The 16,522-nt window shown below is 37.4% G+C and overlaps 1 protein-coding gene across 2 annotated transcripts in view; it reads left to right on the top strand.

Annotated features, from left to right (window-relative positions):
- Nucleotides 1-13,195, top strand: part of CYTIP (cytohesin 1 interacting protein) — a 29,611-nt gene extending 16,416 nt beyond the window's left edge. For both annotated transcript variants that reach the window (XM_029934546.1, XM_029934547.1), the window contains 2 exons: nucleotides 9,049-9,115; nucleotides 11,673-13,195. In XM_029934546.1, the coding sequence (XP_029790406.1) occupies nucleotides 9,049-9,115; nucleotides 11,673-12,130 (525 nt within the window). In that variant the 3' untranslated portion in view covers nucleotides 12,131-13,195. The remainder of the gene's footprint in view (nucleotides 1-9,048; nucleotides 9,116-11,672) is intronic.
- Nucleotides 13,196-16,522: the final 3,327 nt, after the last annotated feature.

Here is a 16,522-nt window from a genome sequence, read left to right on the forward strand (position 1 = left end):
TATTGTACTTACTTCTAGCTATATTTTGAATTAATTTGTGAAATTTCTTAAAAATTTCTTCATGCACTTTTTATATATCTTTTACTATGTTTGTTCTTAGGCACCTTTTAAGTTTTCTTGCTATAATAAATATGATCTTTTAATTTAAATTTAATTTATTTATGTTTATTTATTTTTAGAGAGAGAGTGTGTGTAGGTGTATGTGAGTAGGGAGGGGAGGGGGAAAGGAAAAAGACAGAGAGAAAGAGAAGAATCCCAGGCAGGCCCCAGGCCCAGCATGGAGCCTGATGCAAAGTTGGATCCCATGAATCATGAGATCATGAGCTGTGCTGAAACCAAGGGTAAGATCTTTAACTGACTGAGCCACCCAGGCTCCCCTATTTAGGTTTTAAAACTGACAAAACAACTTGCTTTTGTAAAAGAGAGTATTATTGAGCATCTTTTTAAAAAGATTATTGTTAAATAAATCTGGCTTCTTCAGCCTTTTGTCGAAAAAGGAAAGAAATGTACAAAATAAACTGGTAGTGTTAAAGTATGACTGATCAAATAGGTCTATATTTCATGGAATAAAGTATTCTGCAAAAAAAACAAGCAAAAACATTTCATGTTTCTAAGCAATTTCTGCTCCTTCAGTATTTTCTCTTGAAGCTTTAATATTCATACTTAAATGAATATTATTTTTCTTAAACGATGTATGAATTTTTCAATGTACCCCTCACATCCTCTCCCAGAGAACATCCCGAGAACTTAACACATTTTAATGTCCATTTAAGACCATATCTTTCTTATTATTGCTTTACTTTGGAGAATTTTACCAATTTTTAGAAAGAAAACCTACAAGTTTCTGTTGTAAATAGCTGGTAGTGAACAAATACACTAATACGTTTAATTGACGTATTAGTTGTCTTCTGTTCCTTACCTCTGGGTTTCTTCTCTGTTATAGTACTTCCTTTTAGCCAGGGTAAGTAGGTCTTTCTTTGTCAAGAAAATCTTCCACTGCTGATGCTGAAGGACAGTTTTGCTAGGTGACTGAGTTATTAGCTGCTGTTCTGTCTCCTTAGCTTTAAATGTATTTTGCCTTTGATACTTTTGTTTATGAAAAATCTCCTGTTTTTTATCCGTTGTAGATAATCTGCACTTTCTATATTTTCTTCTAAACGGTTTAAAAATTTTTTTTTATTATTTCTTTATTTTTGAAAGACAGAGAGAGACAGATCATGAGCAGGGGAAGAGCAGAGAGAGAGAGGGAGGCACAGAATCTGAAGCAGGCTCCAGGCTCTGAGCTGTCAGCACAGAGCCTGACTGGGGGCTTGAACCCACAAACCCACAAACTGTGAGATCATGACCTGAGCCAAAGTGGGACGCTTAACCGACTGAGCCACCCAGGAACCCCTCTTCTAAACATTTTAAAGTTATCCTTCTTTACACTTAAATCCTGAATTCATCCAAAGTTAAGTTTTAAATGTGGTTTGAGATGGGATTCTAATTTACTCTGATTTCCATGTGAACTCAGTTTTCCCAATACTATTTATTTTATAGTCCTTCTTTCACCCCCAATGGAACTGCAATGAAGCCTCTATTTTCAAGCACGTTTCATGTGTTCATGGATTTTCTTATAGGCTCCATGTTTTGATCCATTGTTTATCTCAAACTCAGTTATTTTACCTTAAATATTGGTATTTCATTGAGCAAAGCTTCCAGGTTATTTTTGGTCCTTTGATCATCTATATAAATTTTAGAATCAGATTGTCAAGTTCTATAAATAAATTTTAGAATTTTGATTGATACCACATTTTATGTAGATAGCTTAACTTTAAGATACTTGTCATTTGTATGGTGTTGAGTTTCTTAGTGATAGATGATTTCACCACTTTTTTTTGCCCATCCCCACTCCCCACCCCTCTGGCAACCACCAGTTCTCTGTATTTATGAATCTGTTTTTGTTTGTTTGTTTGATTGTGGAATTTTTTTTTGAAAAATAATTGAAATCCTGTGCTGTTTGTCTTTCTCTGTCTGACTTACCCCACTTAGCATAAAATCCTCTAGATCTGTCTATGCTGTCACAAATAGCAAGATTTTATTCCTTTTTCTGGATGAGTAATATTCCATTGTTTATGTACATCATCTTTACCCATTTCTCTATTGATGGACGCTTAGGTTGCCTATGCATTTTGGCTATTTTTTTTAAGTTCATTTATTTTTAGAGAAAGAGAGCGGTACGCCTGAGTGTGGGAGGGGCAGAGAGAGGGAGAGAGAGAGGGAATCCCAAGCAAGCTCCAAGCTGTTAGCGCAGAGCCCCACCTGGGTCTCGGCCTCACAAACCATGAGGTTATAGTCTGAGCTGAAATCAAGAGTGGGGCATTTAACCAACCACATAGAGGTGTCCCTCTATTTTTAAGTTTTTGAGGAAACTCCATATTTTTTTCACAGTGGCTGCACCAATTTGCATTCCCGCCAATAGTGCATGAAGGTTCTTTTGTCTCCACATATTCCCCAGCACTTGTTCTTTCTTGTACTTTTGATATTAGCCATTCTGACAGGTGCAGGTGGTATCTCATTGTGGTTTTGATTTACATTTTCCCTGATGATGAGTGAGGTTGAGTGTTTTTTTTCATGTGTCTGTTAGCCATCTGTATGTCTTCTTTGGGAAAATGTCTATTTAGGTCTTCCGCCCATTTTTAATGGGATTATTTGGAGATTTTGGTGTTGAATTATGGAAGTTCTTTGTATATTTTGAATATTAACCCCTTGTTGCCTACATCATTTGCAAATATCTTCTCTCGGTCAGTTACCTTTTTGCTTCATTGATCATTTTCTTTGCTGTGCAACAACTTTTAATTTTGCTGTAGCCCCAAATTTATTTTTGCTTTTGTTTCACTTGCCTGAGGAGACATATCCAAAAATATGTTTTAAGACCAATGTCCAAGAAATTACTACATATGTTTTCTCTTAGGGGTTTTATGGTTTCATGTCTCATATTTAGGTCTTTAGTCCATTTTGAGTTTATTTTTTGTATGCTGTAAGCACGTGGTCCCATTTCATTCTTTTGCATGTAGCTGTCCAGTTTTCCCAATTACCGAAAAGACTATCTTTTCTGCATTGTATATTATCACCTCCTTTGTCATAGATTGATTAACCATGTAAGTATGGGTTTATTTCTAGGCTCTCTATCCTATTCCATTGATCTTTGTATCTATTTTTGTGTTGGTGTAATGTTTTGATTACTCTGGCTTTGTGGTTTATCTTGAAATCAGAGATTGTGATACCTCAAGATCTAGTGTTCATTTTTAAGATTGTTTTGGCTATTTGGGTTCTTTTGTAGTTTCATACAAATTTTAGGATCATTCTAGTTGTTTGAAAAATGCTATTTGTGGGGCACATGGGTGGCTCAGTTTGTTGGGCATTGGACTTTGGCTTAGGTCATGATTTCATGGTGCCTGGGTTTGAGCCCTGCATTAGACTTTGTGCTGACCGTGTTGAGCCTGCTTCGGATTCTCTCTCCTTCTCTCTATGCCCCTCCTCAATTCACACTTTCTCTCTCTCTCTCTCTCTCAAAATAAATAAACTTAAAAATGCTGTTTGTATTTTGATAGGTATTGTATTGACTCTTTAGATTATGTTGGGTAGCATGGATATTTTAATGATATTAATTCTTCCAAATCATGGACATTGAATATATTTCCATTTGTTTGTGTTGTCTTCAGTCTCCTTCATCAATGTCTTATATTTCTCAGAGCATAAGTCTTTCATTTATTGGTTAAATTGATTCCTAGATATTTTGTTCTTTCTGATGCAGTTATAATTAGCTACTTCATTATTTGTGTATGGAAATGCAATAGATTTTGATATTTTAATTTTGTATCCTGCAACGTTTCTGAGTTTACTTATTAGTTCTAATAGTTTTTTGGTGGAATCATTAGGATTTTCTATATATAGTGTCATGTCACCTGCACATAGTGACAATTTTACTTCTTCCTTAACCAGTTTGGATTCCTTTTATTTATTTTTCATGTCTGATTATTGTGGCTAGGATTTCCACTATGTTGAATCAAAATGGTGAGAGTGGACATCTTGTTTTCTTCCTGATCTTAGAGGAAGAGTTTTCATAATCTTACCATTTTTAACTATTTTCTTTATCTCTTTCAATAAAGTCTCATAATTTTATGCAAGTAGATCCTATATGTCTTTCACTAGATGTATTCCTTTCTATGAATGATTTTTGTTTGTATTATAGTTTCTTTATAAAAAATAAATGTTTTGATTGAGATTTTGATGTATAGATACATCAATTTTTGTGCTGTTATTCAAACTATATAGTTCAAACTATTGCTAAACTATATATTTTAAACAAATTATCTGTAGAATATTTTGGTTTTCTGTGAAGGTAGTAACTGTTAAGAATAACATACAGGTTCTCTTTCTTACTTCACTGCACTGGCTACAGCCTATAATATAGTGATGAATAGAAACTAAAATAATAGGCATTTTTGTTTTGTTCTTATTTTAAAGGAAATTCTCACTTGCTCCTATAAGAATGAGCTCTCTCTATGAATATACTTTTCCAATTTGGGATGCTCTCTTCCATGCTAAATTTATTGATATTTTTCATAATGCTTGTGTATTAAATTTTATCCAACACTTTTTTCTGCATGTGTTATTCTTGTTTATGTATTTTTTTTAAATGTGTCATCAAGACAAATGATATTTAAAGATTTTCTAATGTAAAGCCACTCTTGCATTTCTAGAATAATCCAACCCTGTCATAACTTATAATCATTTTTTATATAATTGTAGATTTGATTTGCTAATGTTTTCTTTAGGACTTTTGAAGGTAGCTTCATTTAAAGGTAAAAATGGCCTGCAGTTTTCTTTTCTCAAACTATCTTTCTTTAGTTTTGGTATCATGTTTACTGGACTCTTAGCATGAGCTGAGAGGAACCTTCCTCTTTTTCTTCGCTGGTAGAATTCTTGTAACTAACTGAATCATCTGGGCTTAAGGTTCTTTTCTGGTGAGAATACCTATAAACTCTGTTTCAGTTTCTTTATTAGTTATAAGACTTCTCAGGATTTCTGTTTTGTTTGTTTTGTGTTGTTGGAGCAAGTTTTAATGAATTAATGTTCTTGTTAATAAATTTTTCAAAATTTCAAATTAATTGCATGAAGTTGATAATAAAAATTCTATTCTTACATTTTTATTTTCTTCACAAGAAAGAGTATATCCCCATTTTATGTGTACTACTTCTTATGCCTTCTTTTTTTATGGTAATTCTCTCTAGAGGATTTTCTATTTTTGAGTCTTTTCAAAAACCAGTATTTCAATATGAGGCAATTTTTTGTTTTTTTTCTGGTTATTTTTAAGATGTTCGTTGGTCTTTATTGATCTAAAGTTTCACTGACATGAGATTAGGTCTGGATTCATTTCTCAATTGTTATTGCTTAAAAGTTGCAGTATCTTTTCAATCTAAAGACTTGTGAATTTCTTCAGTTTTGGAAAACTATCAACTTGATCTCTTTGAATATACCTTCTTCATCATTCATTCCCTGAACTAGCTTTTGGAATTCATGTTGGACATAGTGTAGAGTCTTTTGATTTATTTTCCTTGGTTCCTAACCACTCATATTTTGTATCACTTTATCTGTTTTGTTAGGTTCTTGTTGAGTTTTTCAGTAATGTATTTATTCTGTATAGAATGAGTTCTTTTCATCCAGTTTTAAGGAGTAATTGATTCTTTAAAAAATTTTTTTAAATGTTTATTTACCTTAGAGAGAGGGAGACAGAGAGAGAGAGACAGAGAGTGAGCAGGGGAGGGGCAGAGAGAGAGGGAGACACAGAATCCCAACCAGGTTCCAGGCTCTGAGCTGTCAGCAAAGAGCCCAATGCAGGCCTCAAAGTCATGAATCAGGAGACAATGACCTGAGCTGAAGTCAGACACTTAACCGACTAAGCCACCCAGCACCCTAGGATTAATTGATTTTTAATTTTCAGATCATTCTTTTTCGTGTCTATCCATTCTTGTTTTACTTCTTTGCTTCAGGTTTATTGTTCTGATCTTGTTCTTTCTCAGAGGATTATAGATATTCTTGTTTTAAAGTCTTCTTTGGACACTGTGTTATTTTATTTGGAGTAAATCCATGTACTGATTATCAATTTTGTTGTCTTCCACACCTTTTGGAGTTTATAGTGGCCACTTCCCTTGTATGCTGGTCTGCCTTCCACTCAATATTGTATTTGGGTTTCCTCCACCCTGCACTTTCAAGGCTCTAATCCCAAGCAGGTCTGGCAGTGTGGATGCCTTCTGGAGAGTTAGTGTGTTGTATGGCTCTGGTCATGAGTGTGCATTTTTGTACTCCTGCCTTTGTAGGCGAAAGTTCTACATGAGTCATAGCCACCATTAGCAGGTTTTCTCAGCCTCATTTTCATGGTAGTGGAGCTTCAGCTAAGGTTCTTTTCTCAAGCAAGAAACTTGTCTGCATCCTCTCCTCAAATAAATAAATGCATTTATTTATAATTAATTAATTAATTAATTAAAATAGAATTTATTGTAAAACTGGTTTCCTTACAACACCCAGTGCTCATCCCAATAAGTGCCTTTAAACTGTATATTGCCACAGGATTCCCAAATTCCTAGCTACCTGTTTCTGCTTCTCCAGGTCCAGCAGATCTTTGCATTTATTCTTGCTTATCCTCTTGCATTTCTTTTCTAATCTTGAAATTATGAGATTTCCAGTTCACCTCATGAGCCAGAAGTGTCTGGATCTGACATGTAAGGAACCAGGGTCAAGTTGGTTTCCCCTTGCCACAATGACATTTAGATTGTGGGTCCCACGTAAGCATGCATTGATCTTTCAAAGACTTCATGAGGCCACAAGCTCTTCTTTAGAAAAAGTGGCCCCTACTGAGCTATGCTTTCAGGGATTCCCTTTCTCATCACCTATGATTCAAATGTTTAACATGAAAATAGCACATCTACTGTGCTAGCGGGAGGAACTACTTTTTAACCTAACTCTACTTTTTACTGGGTTCGTAGCCTTTGGGAAATATTTTGCTACCTTGCCCCTTTCTTTTCTAATTTGGAACTTCTTAGGACAGTTAAACAGCATAGTATCCATGGGAACACTTTATAAAAGTAGTAAAGATGGAAATGTTTAGCTGTATGTCTCATGTATATTGAAAGTACTGGAAATACATCCAACTCAAGATATCCTCTGTGGTCGCTGAGTTTGACTTCAGGAAGCCATTCTTTGGTATATTCATCCAACCAATATATACTAAGCAGCTGTTATATACCAAGACCTGAGCTAGGTACAGTGAGGCAATAGAGCCCAGTATGATTTGATCTCTCACATGCTCTAATTTTCTTCTAATGGCAAGAGGTCTCATTTGTCCAAATATACAACTGTAATGTTAACAGGCAGAAACATTCTAAGAAAAATGGGGAAGCTTCCGTAGAGACCAAAAAACTCTTAGTCACTTTGACACATCTGCTCTTTTCACTGGTGTTTTCTTGGTGTAAGTGATGATGTGCCTAGATACCTGGACCACGTCAACAGATTAGATATTTTAAAACCTTTATTTTCACAAAAATTAACATTTGGCAAGGCCTGACTTCGGATTTCTGAATAACACGTGCAAAACTACGGTTTCCTCTTCTCTCTGTATTTAGTTTTGACTGTCAGCCTGTTCTTTGGTACTCTCCTGGACTTTATGCTCTTGCAGAAGATAGACCCCTGTAAGGAGAAGGAAGGCATTGGATTCTTGCTAGTTTGATTCTACACGGGTCCTTAACTCTGACCTTCATAGGACCACAGTTTGCACAAATAAAAGGAGCTGTAACTCAGGTAGCCCAGCAGTCTCGTAGACACACTGACTGTCATCTAGTGCAGAAAACACAAGACACCACCTGACCCAGGCATTTTATGGCTTTGATTTAGTGCTTGCATATCATATTGGTAACTCTAAGGACTGATGCTTAGTGTTCTTAAGCATTTGATGACATTCTTGTAATTGTATTATTTTCTTTTCCTTAGGCTTTCCCCTTCTAAATGAACTTTTTTCCCCTCTGCCTTTTCAGCTTTCATCTACCTTTTCTAGGCTGTTTCTTACCAAGCAGTGCTTGTTTCCAACTAGGCTGCCCTGCCTTTGCGATGAAGGGTGCAGAGGCAAATCTGAGCTGTGCCTGCCTGCTGGGTTTGCTGGGGGATCTGAGCAGGCAACGGCAGGGGTAGGGTAAAGGCCAAAGGGTGTGAGGGAGAATGAGCCTCTAGCTGTTCTTGTCAGATGGCTGCCGCCTGGCTGGCTTTGATTTTCCTCACCTCAGCCCCCCTGATGGGTTAGCCAGGTCTCACACGTGCAGTCTTGACCGTGACAGCAGCCACTTCATTCTCACCCTGGGACACTGCTCTCATGTGCGGGGCAGCCGAGGAAGGAAGCAGTTAAGAAGTGAGGGTGCTTATTAGCGGTGTTCTAAGTTTAGCCCTCAAAGGAAGCTTTTGAGACAGACCGGCTTCCCCTTTTTAGTATGAAAAATAAATAGGTGTGCAGCAGAAAACACTGTTTTAATGCCCCAGGCTTATAGAATGATGGTATTTATTGTAATCACTGTTCCAAACACTATACATCTACTAACTTACTTAATTCTCATGACAGCCCCAGGGTCTAGATTCTATTAATGCCGTATCTTGTGCATGGGGGACCAAGATGGTAAATCCTTGCCTCAATAGCTAGTAAGTGGACATGGACCCAAACAATCTGATTCTGTAATATTTAAAACGAAGAAAAATAAAGAAATGTCATTGTTTCTATTGTCCGTTGTTTCTATTGAAACCATGTCATTGTTTCAACTCCTTTGTGCCACTAGATTATTTCTTGAGAAGTGGTATTCCCAGTATCCCCCTTTTGTATAGAAAATCTTCTGAATGTATGAGAGGGTTTGTGAGTGCTAGAAAGAAAGGAAAAAAATTAATGACAAATCTCAACACCCAAAAGTAAATTGCTACCTTCACTGGGGATTCCCAATAATTAACACTTTTTTTTCTTCTATTTATCAGCAAACCTTGAAGAAAAAATGGGTGGAGTTCAGATCTCTGCAGTTACAGGAACAGCGTCTGCTTCATGGTAAATGTGATTTCCTGTTCAGAAACCACACTAACATATCATCTCTTTTTTAATTTCTGCCTCTAAGTTGTTTTAAGATTATCATCATTACAAGAAACAATTGTCTAGCATGGATCAAGAATACTAGACTATAGATTTTTTAGAAAAATGTTTTGGCATGACTTTTGGAGTGACCTATGTGTTTGGAGGGTGAGTCAGTCCAGTCACATCTCCTCCTCTGTACATATAACACATATGCACACAAAAACACGTGCATGTGCACACTTGCAAGAGGCACGTGGAGATGTTAGAGGAGCAGTGGATGAGGTAAAATTCCGGAGAATCTTTATGGCTCCATGGTTGTGTAGTTCTCAGAAACTGTGGAGGCTGGAATGGTAGCATGCTTCTTGGGTGGAGCTCCTATCGTTCATTCATCTTATACAAGTTACATGAATGCAGAGAATCTCTTCTTCATGGCCCATAAACCCAAGACAGAAATTGGAATGATGATTCCAACATTCAATATGTGGCTTTTGCCATTGTGTGAATACTGGAGGGGACAGTTGAGTTAAAAATTTGTTGATCTGACTGACATCCGCTATGTGACTGTTGTTACCTGAGGAATGAACTTGCACAGACCAATAACTCACTGAAACCACTAGCTGTGTGGGTGTGAAATATAGGTTATATTTTCTTAAGAAAACACTGAGCTGAAGTCTCTATTTATCACCTAGACTGTCTGTTTCAAGTAATGACTTATTTATAGAAAAAAAGATACTTTTAATTCATAATTAGGCACTAACATATGGCATAGAGGTTTGTGTTGAAATTTTGTTTTCTTAAATGACACTTATATATGTTACTTCTCTTCTGTAGAGAATAGAGTTTTGGGGGGGTGGTCTGAAGTTTCCTAGCAGGACACAGATAAAAAATCCAGCTACCCCCTGGATTTCTGTAGACTTGAAGGTGTTTGGGAAACCTTTGCCTCCACTTCTGGAGCATTCTGCAGTGGAGTTGGAGTTTGGTCTAATAAGTGTAGGCAGTTCTGGGATTCTATAGGAATAGCCTTGTATAGATAAGGTCTTTCCTTCGGGATTAAAGGTCTTTCCTTCGGGATTAAGGGAAATGACTCTGCATAAAGCCATTGTACACATTCTTTTGAGAAACTGAAGGAGTTCTTTAGTTGATTTTTTCTAGACCTAGAATAAATATACAAGGCATGAGATTCTCAATGGTTTTCCAGTCAAAAAGATTTCATCAACTCATTGCCAGAAGACATAAAGTTGGTTTTATTAGTGAAAAGGAAATCATTATGACTGGTCAGTGCAGAGCTCACCATATTGAACTGCAGATCAGATGGAAAAATTAAGTCTCCTTTATTACTTTTCCTGAGGCAGATTCACCCTCTAATTATGTCATTCTCAAGCTGGTATAACAAATCATCCCTTTTCTTAGGCAGCATACCAACCAACTCATGTAGTACATAAGCAAGTGAGGTATGGACAAGATGGGTGTTGGTGTGCAATTAAAATTTGAGTTTGGAGATCCCAGATACAGGGAACTGTTGGTGAACAAATTCAGCTAAGCAGATCAAATTCAACTTGTACAAATGAATTGTTAGTTATTTCAGGACAGGGATGTTTTCTGGGCACAGTAGCATTCTAGAGCATGTAAGTGTTAACGTGGTCTGGGAAGAAACAGGCAATATTGAGCCTGGAAGGTATTCTTTCTGTCTTAAATACCATTTGAATTCTCTGTAATCAGCTTATAGGTGCAGGTTATATAACTGTTTCCCATACTTTTCAAATGATGGTACAACAATTTTGTAATTATTTTAAAAATAGAATAGCTAAAAGTCAGAGGAACTAAATGGAGGAAGTCCATAAGACAACATTTCCCCAAGTATATTTTTTATTTTTTCCCCAAAGATATTCTTGAGAATATCTGTGAGAATTTTAATAAATGTTGCAGAGTCATTTCAGTTTAAAAAATAATACTCTTGAGTATGCCTGGGTGGCTCAGTCAGTTGAGCATCCAACTTTGGCTCAGGTCATGACCTCACAGCTTTCGAGTCAAGCCCCATGGTGGGCTCTGTGCTCAGAGCCTGAGGCCTGCTTTGGAGTCTATGTCTCCCTCTCTCTCTGGCCCTCCCCTGCTCATTCTCTGTCTCTGTCTCTCTCTCAAAATTTTAATTTAATTTAATTAAAAAAATTTAAAAATAGAAATGATATTCTTGGAGATTGAGAAGTCACACCAGCATACTGTCAGGTGAGTTGAACTGTTCTTATATGAAGAATCTTGGTTAAATTTATTTCAGTTAGCATTACCATTTCTAGGACCATGGAACACTTTTACATGGAAACTAGTCCAGGAACAATAGTTTGGGAAACACCACTATAAGGTTTATCAAATGGCCTCTGAAGAAGTCACTTATTCATATAGACGAAGCTCAGTGAAAAATATTATTCACCTTTACTCTTAGTGTCTTGCACCCTTTGAAGAGAAATTTTGGTATATTTACTCCTAGGGAGTGATGCCCATATCCATTTCACAGTAGACTTTCTTTTCTACATTCCAGGTGACTCCGGTACCTGCCCAAGTTTGGAAAACATGGACATAGATGAATCAGTTTTGTTTGGAACCCTGCCTGGGCCCGGCCCCGCCCTCCTGGACCGGAATCGGTTATCCAGCGAGAGCAGCTGCCTGAGCTCCATGACCATGGACAGTGAGGATGGCTACCCGACGTGTGTGTCTGAGGACTCCAGCAGGGGAGCCTTCAGTCGACAGACGAGCACAGATGACGAGTGCTTTGTCCCCAGGGATGGGGACGATTTTCTGAAGCGGTCTTCTTCGAGGAGGAACCGAAGCATTAGTACTGCCAGTAGTGGGTCCATGTCCCCCTTGTGGGAGGGTAACTTCTCAAACGTGTTTGGGACCCTGCCCCGGAAAAGCAGAAGGGGAAGTGTCCGGAAACAACTGTTAAAATTCATCCCCGGCCTTCACCGTGCGGTGGAAGAGGAAGAGAGTCGCTTCTGACGCGCCGTCCTGCCCTCTTGTATTGGCTTATTTCGTAAATGTCTCTAGCCCTGGTTACACCAACCCCACCCAGCCGGGTGGGAAATGGTGGATGGACTGCCAAACGGAAACCCCATTTTGTGGCAACAGTAACCTTTATTTAAAATTTTGTACCATTATTTTTGCTTCTCAAATCATTTTGTAACCAGAAAACCTCTGTTTATAACCAGAGAATAGGGGGATTAAGTAACAAATTAGGTAGTATAACAAGTTAATGCACATTCCTGCTCCTTCTAATGCTGGCTGTGAAGGCAAGGGTTGTATTTATTTTCTAGATTATCTGTATGAAAAACTGAGAACTTTTCAGAGTCAAGAGTAAATAAAAGAGGGACAGAACATAATTATTTGGGATACCTTCCATAGGTTAATTGGTAGGTCGCGAAACCTTATGTTTGCTTCAGATCAGTAGCCTGCAGGGAGGCTTAGTAATAGGCAATTTTGAATGTTTCTATTTAAATCTGTGAAGGATTATAAAGATGATCATCAGGTATTTTTCCACAAACAGAGCAACAATAAAGCAGGAAGCATACGATTTAATATTAGAGTTTAGCTCCATGAGATCCGTGGAACATGTTGTCTAATAGTGATGCTGAAGAAGATTATGATGAGGTCTTTTTTATAGGCAGCCTAAACAAAATAGGCAAGAATGTCACTTATCCAATTCAACTATCGTTCTGCCTAAACATTGATGGCAAATCTAGAATTCCCCAGATTCTGCATACAACTTTGTAATTTTTATTATTGAGCAAATGTCTGAAATTTGAAAAATTAAAACCAGGAAAAGGATCTTCCTCCTGTAGATTTTTTTCACATTATTCCTCACTTTATATTATAGATTCCAAATTGTCACTGCCTTAGCACTCTTTTGTGTGTTGGTCATGTCAGTATCACATGATTTCTAGCCTTTCAATCACATTTTCATTTGGTATCCATTTAAAGTCATGATTTCTCTGTTCTGGTGGTACAGCTGCTCATGACCTATATTCTAGAGTGGACAATGTAATAAATAATCCTTACTGATTTAAAGCTGTGTGAGTGTGTGTGTGTGTGTGTGTTTGGAAGAAACAGAGCAGAGATGTTTTATAGGTGACTTTGAGTGGAACCACACTTAAATCAATTGGGTAAAAAGTGAGTCATTTTGAGGAAAAAAAGGGAAGAGTAAGGAAGCCTGTAAGGTAATAAATGAATGTTAAAAATAAAATATAAAAAGATTTCTAATTGGAACCTGCTTTCCATTAATTATTTGTTTTCTTTTTAATTTTTTAAACATTTATTTATTGTTGAGAGATAGAGACAGAGTGCAAGCACAGGCGGGGCAGAGAGAGAGAGAGGGACAGAATCTGAAGCAGGCTCCAGGCTCCAAGCTATCAGCACAGAGCCCAATGTGGGGCTCGAACCCATGAATTGTGAGATCATGACCTGAGCCGAACTTGGATGCTTAACCGACTGAGCCACCCTGGCGCCCCTCCATTAATTATTTGAACTCAGAATGCCCAGGGGGCTCTGCTTGAGAATCATTCATATGAAAAGCAGTTTGCCTTCACAGGAACAGTTACAATCCTGTGTACCATTTGCTGAATACCTAACAGGTTCAAGATGCTTTCTGTGTGCTCTAACACTGGTAGATAGGTGTTAGGCCTACAGATAAGGAGCAGGAATTCGGAGAAGTTCCCATGGCCAATGGCGAGGCTGAAATCAAAAGCCATTTCTTTCCAGCTATGGCCTATCCCCTGTCTTCTGAGATATTGTTTACTCTTTTGCTGGTTCTGTGTGGTCATCGCCACAGAACTTCCGCCACTCCCACCCTTCAGAGAATACATAAAACACAACCCTCAGAGACTCTGCATGGAGAAACATTGTCTTTGTTAAACAGGAAAACAAACACATTTAGAATGACTCTTTCTCTTGGACTCCCCAAGCTAGTTTTCAAATATAGGCACATTAATACCTGCGTGGTTAACAATACATTTATTTTCAACGAGGGCTTGTGAACCAAGTGTGACTGGCTGGCACTGTTTATTTCCCATCCTAGATTACAATTATTATCTGCAGTGTATTTTGTTAATCCTGCTTTGCCAAATCCAGGGGAAAGAAATCATCCCATTTATTTGAGGAAAGATGACTTTAAATTCTTCTACAACATGATCAGCATTTCAAGAACTTCCACAGATCATCTGGGAAAGCAGAGTATAGGTTTTTTGCTTTTTTTGTGGCTTTAAGTGTTAAACGTAGTGTAATACTTCTTCCTTACAGTAAACATCAAATTCAAAAAGGTGCAGAGAAGGGACAGAGCAAGTTTTACTATAGTCTGAGGTTAAAAAAAGTTAGAGTCAAGAGTTTGAGAACTTCTGGAAAAAAGAAAAGCACTTTTTAACCAAAGTACAGGAAGGAAGGGTATCTCATGTTTTGTGTGTTCACAAGTTGTAAGAAAACTAGCTGTTCAGTGGAAATGTGGGTAAATTTCTCACAGCATGGCTCTTCAGACTATCTGACCTCAGTGGGGCTTAGAGGACTTCGTTTCTCTAATCTTTTGGTGCACAAATGACTCACTGTGATGTAATTTACTGGGAAAAGAATTGAAAAGTTAAGTGTTTTGTTTTCTATTTACCCCCAAATTGTCAAATGTATGATATTGGTGGATTTCACTCATTGATAATTGGTTATGAAAATGTATATTTCTGTAGCACGGCATCGATAAGCCAGATTTGAATGAAGCATATTGAGAATTACTCTGTCGTGTGGCTAAAGGAAGGCCACCCTGTCAAACAGGCCGGTGCTCTAATGCTTGAAAATCACTTTCTATTTTGCAATGGTTTTATATCTTAGTTGCATGTACAAAATTAAAAATCCTAGTTTGAACTGAAGAAATCAAACTTGGGTATAGTTTGTGTGTACTGGTCATGTAGTATAAGTATTTATGGATATATACAACTTAAGTATAGTAAATAATACATAACAATTATATTGAACCCTTCAGATTACAAGGTTATTGGTACTTTATATCTATTTCCTTACAGAATATGGGCAATAAAAATGCTGATACCTTTCAGAAATAAAAAAATGCTATTCTTCAGCATCAGAAGTCTCTTCTATCCCTTTCAATCTCCTCCATCTGTCTCTCTATCTCTATCTCTTTACCTACCCACCTTAAATGAAATGCTTATTTTAAAAGCAGTTTTTAAAAAAATCTGGGATGACCTCTTGATACCTATTTTTTTTGACAGTTTTAAAAAGCATTACCTACTTAATTGAGGCTTTGCCCTTGTATTAGCTTTCTGATGTTTAACACAGTATTACATACTTTGAGGCTTAAGACACATTTATTAGCTCAAAATTTGTGTAGGTCTGGAGTCTGAGCAAGTATTAGCTTGGGTCTGCTCATGGACGCACAAGGCTGCAATCAAGGTGTCACCGGGATTGACTTCTCACCTGGAGGTCTGACTGGGAAAGACACTACTAAGCTGCCTCAGGTTGCTGTCAGAATCATTTCTTTGTGCCACAGGGTTCATGGCAGCTTGCTCACTAAAAGTCAGCAATGGAAAGAGAGACTGCAAGCAAGGCAGCCTTAAATAATGCAATGTAACCTTACGAGTGACATCGTCTTTGCCATACAGCAGAGCATAACTGCACGAGTAACATCCTACCAAGTGTGCCATATTACGTTAGACTCAAGCCATGTCTTGAGTCTAACGTAATGAGCTCAAGGAGCAGGGATTACACAGAGCATAGGTATCAGGAGGTGGGGATCAAGGAGGTACCTTAGGATCTGTTCACAACATCATTCAGGGAGTTTACAAACTTGATCATATATTGAGTCTTTTCTAAACTTCTTTGAATAGATATAAGTGGAGAATGCTAGCAATTTTTTTATTTTTTATTTTTTTTAATTTTTAAATGTTTTTTATTTATTTTTGAGAGACAGAGAGAGACAGCATAAGCAAGGGAGGGTCAGAGAGAGAGAGAGAGAGGTACAGATTCAAAGACAGGCTGCAGGCTCTGAGCAGCCCAAAACGGGGCTTGAACCCACGAACTGTGAGATCATGACCTGAGCGGAAGTCGGACGCTTTAATCGACTGAGCCACCCAATCGCCCCGAATGTTAACAATTTTTAATTGAGAAATAGTAAGATTAAAGATCTCTTAAATTCAAGAACCTGGCCAAGATTGTATAACTAACCAAAAGCTGAAGAGGAAACTAAATCCAGATCCATTACTGACATCCCAACTTTGTTCCTCAGGTTCATGAAATGACAGGAAACTTTAAGAAATGTGAACTGGTAACTTCCTTTAAAATTCTTCTCAGGGAATTTAAGTGTATTTAAGTGAATTCAGTGACTGACATGATGAAATTTGT

This window comes from Suricata suricatta, chromosome 3, assembly GCF_006229205.1.
Source record: "Suricata suricatta isolate VVHF042 chromosome 3, meerkat_22Aug2017_6uvM2_HiC, whole genome shotgun sequence".
NCBI classification, from domain to species: domain Eukaryota; kingdom Metazoa; phylum Chordata; class Mammalia; order Carnivora; family Herpestidae; genus Suricata; species Suricata suricatta.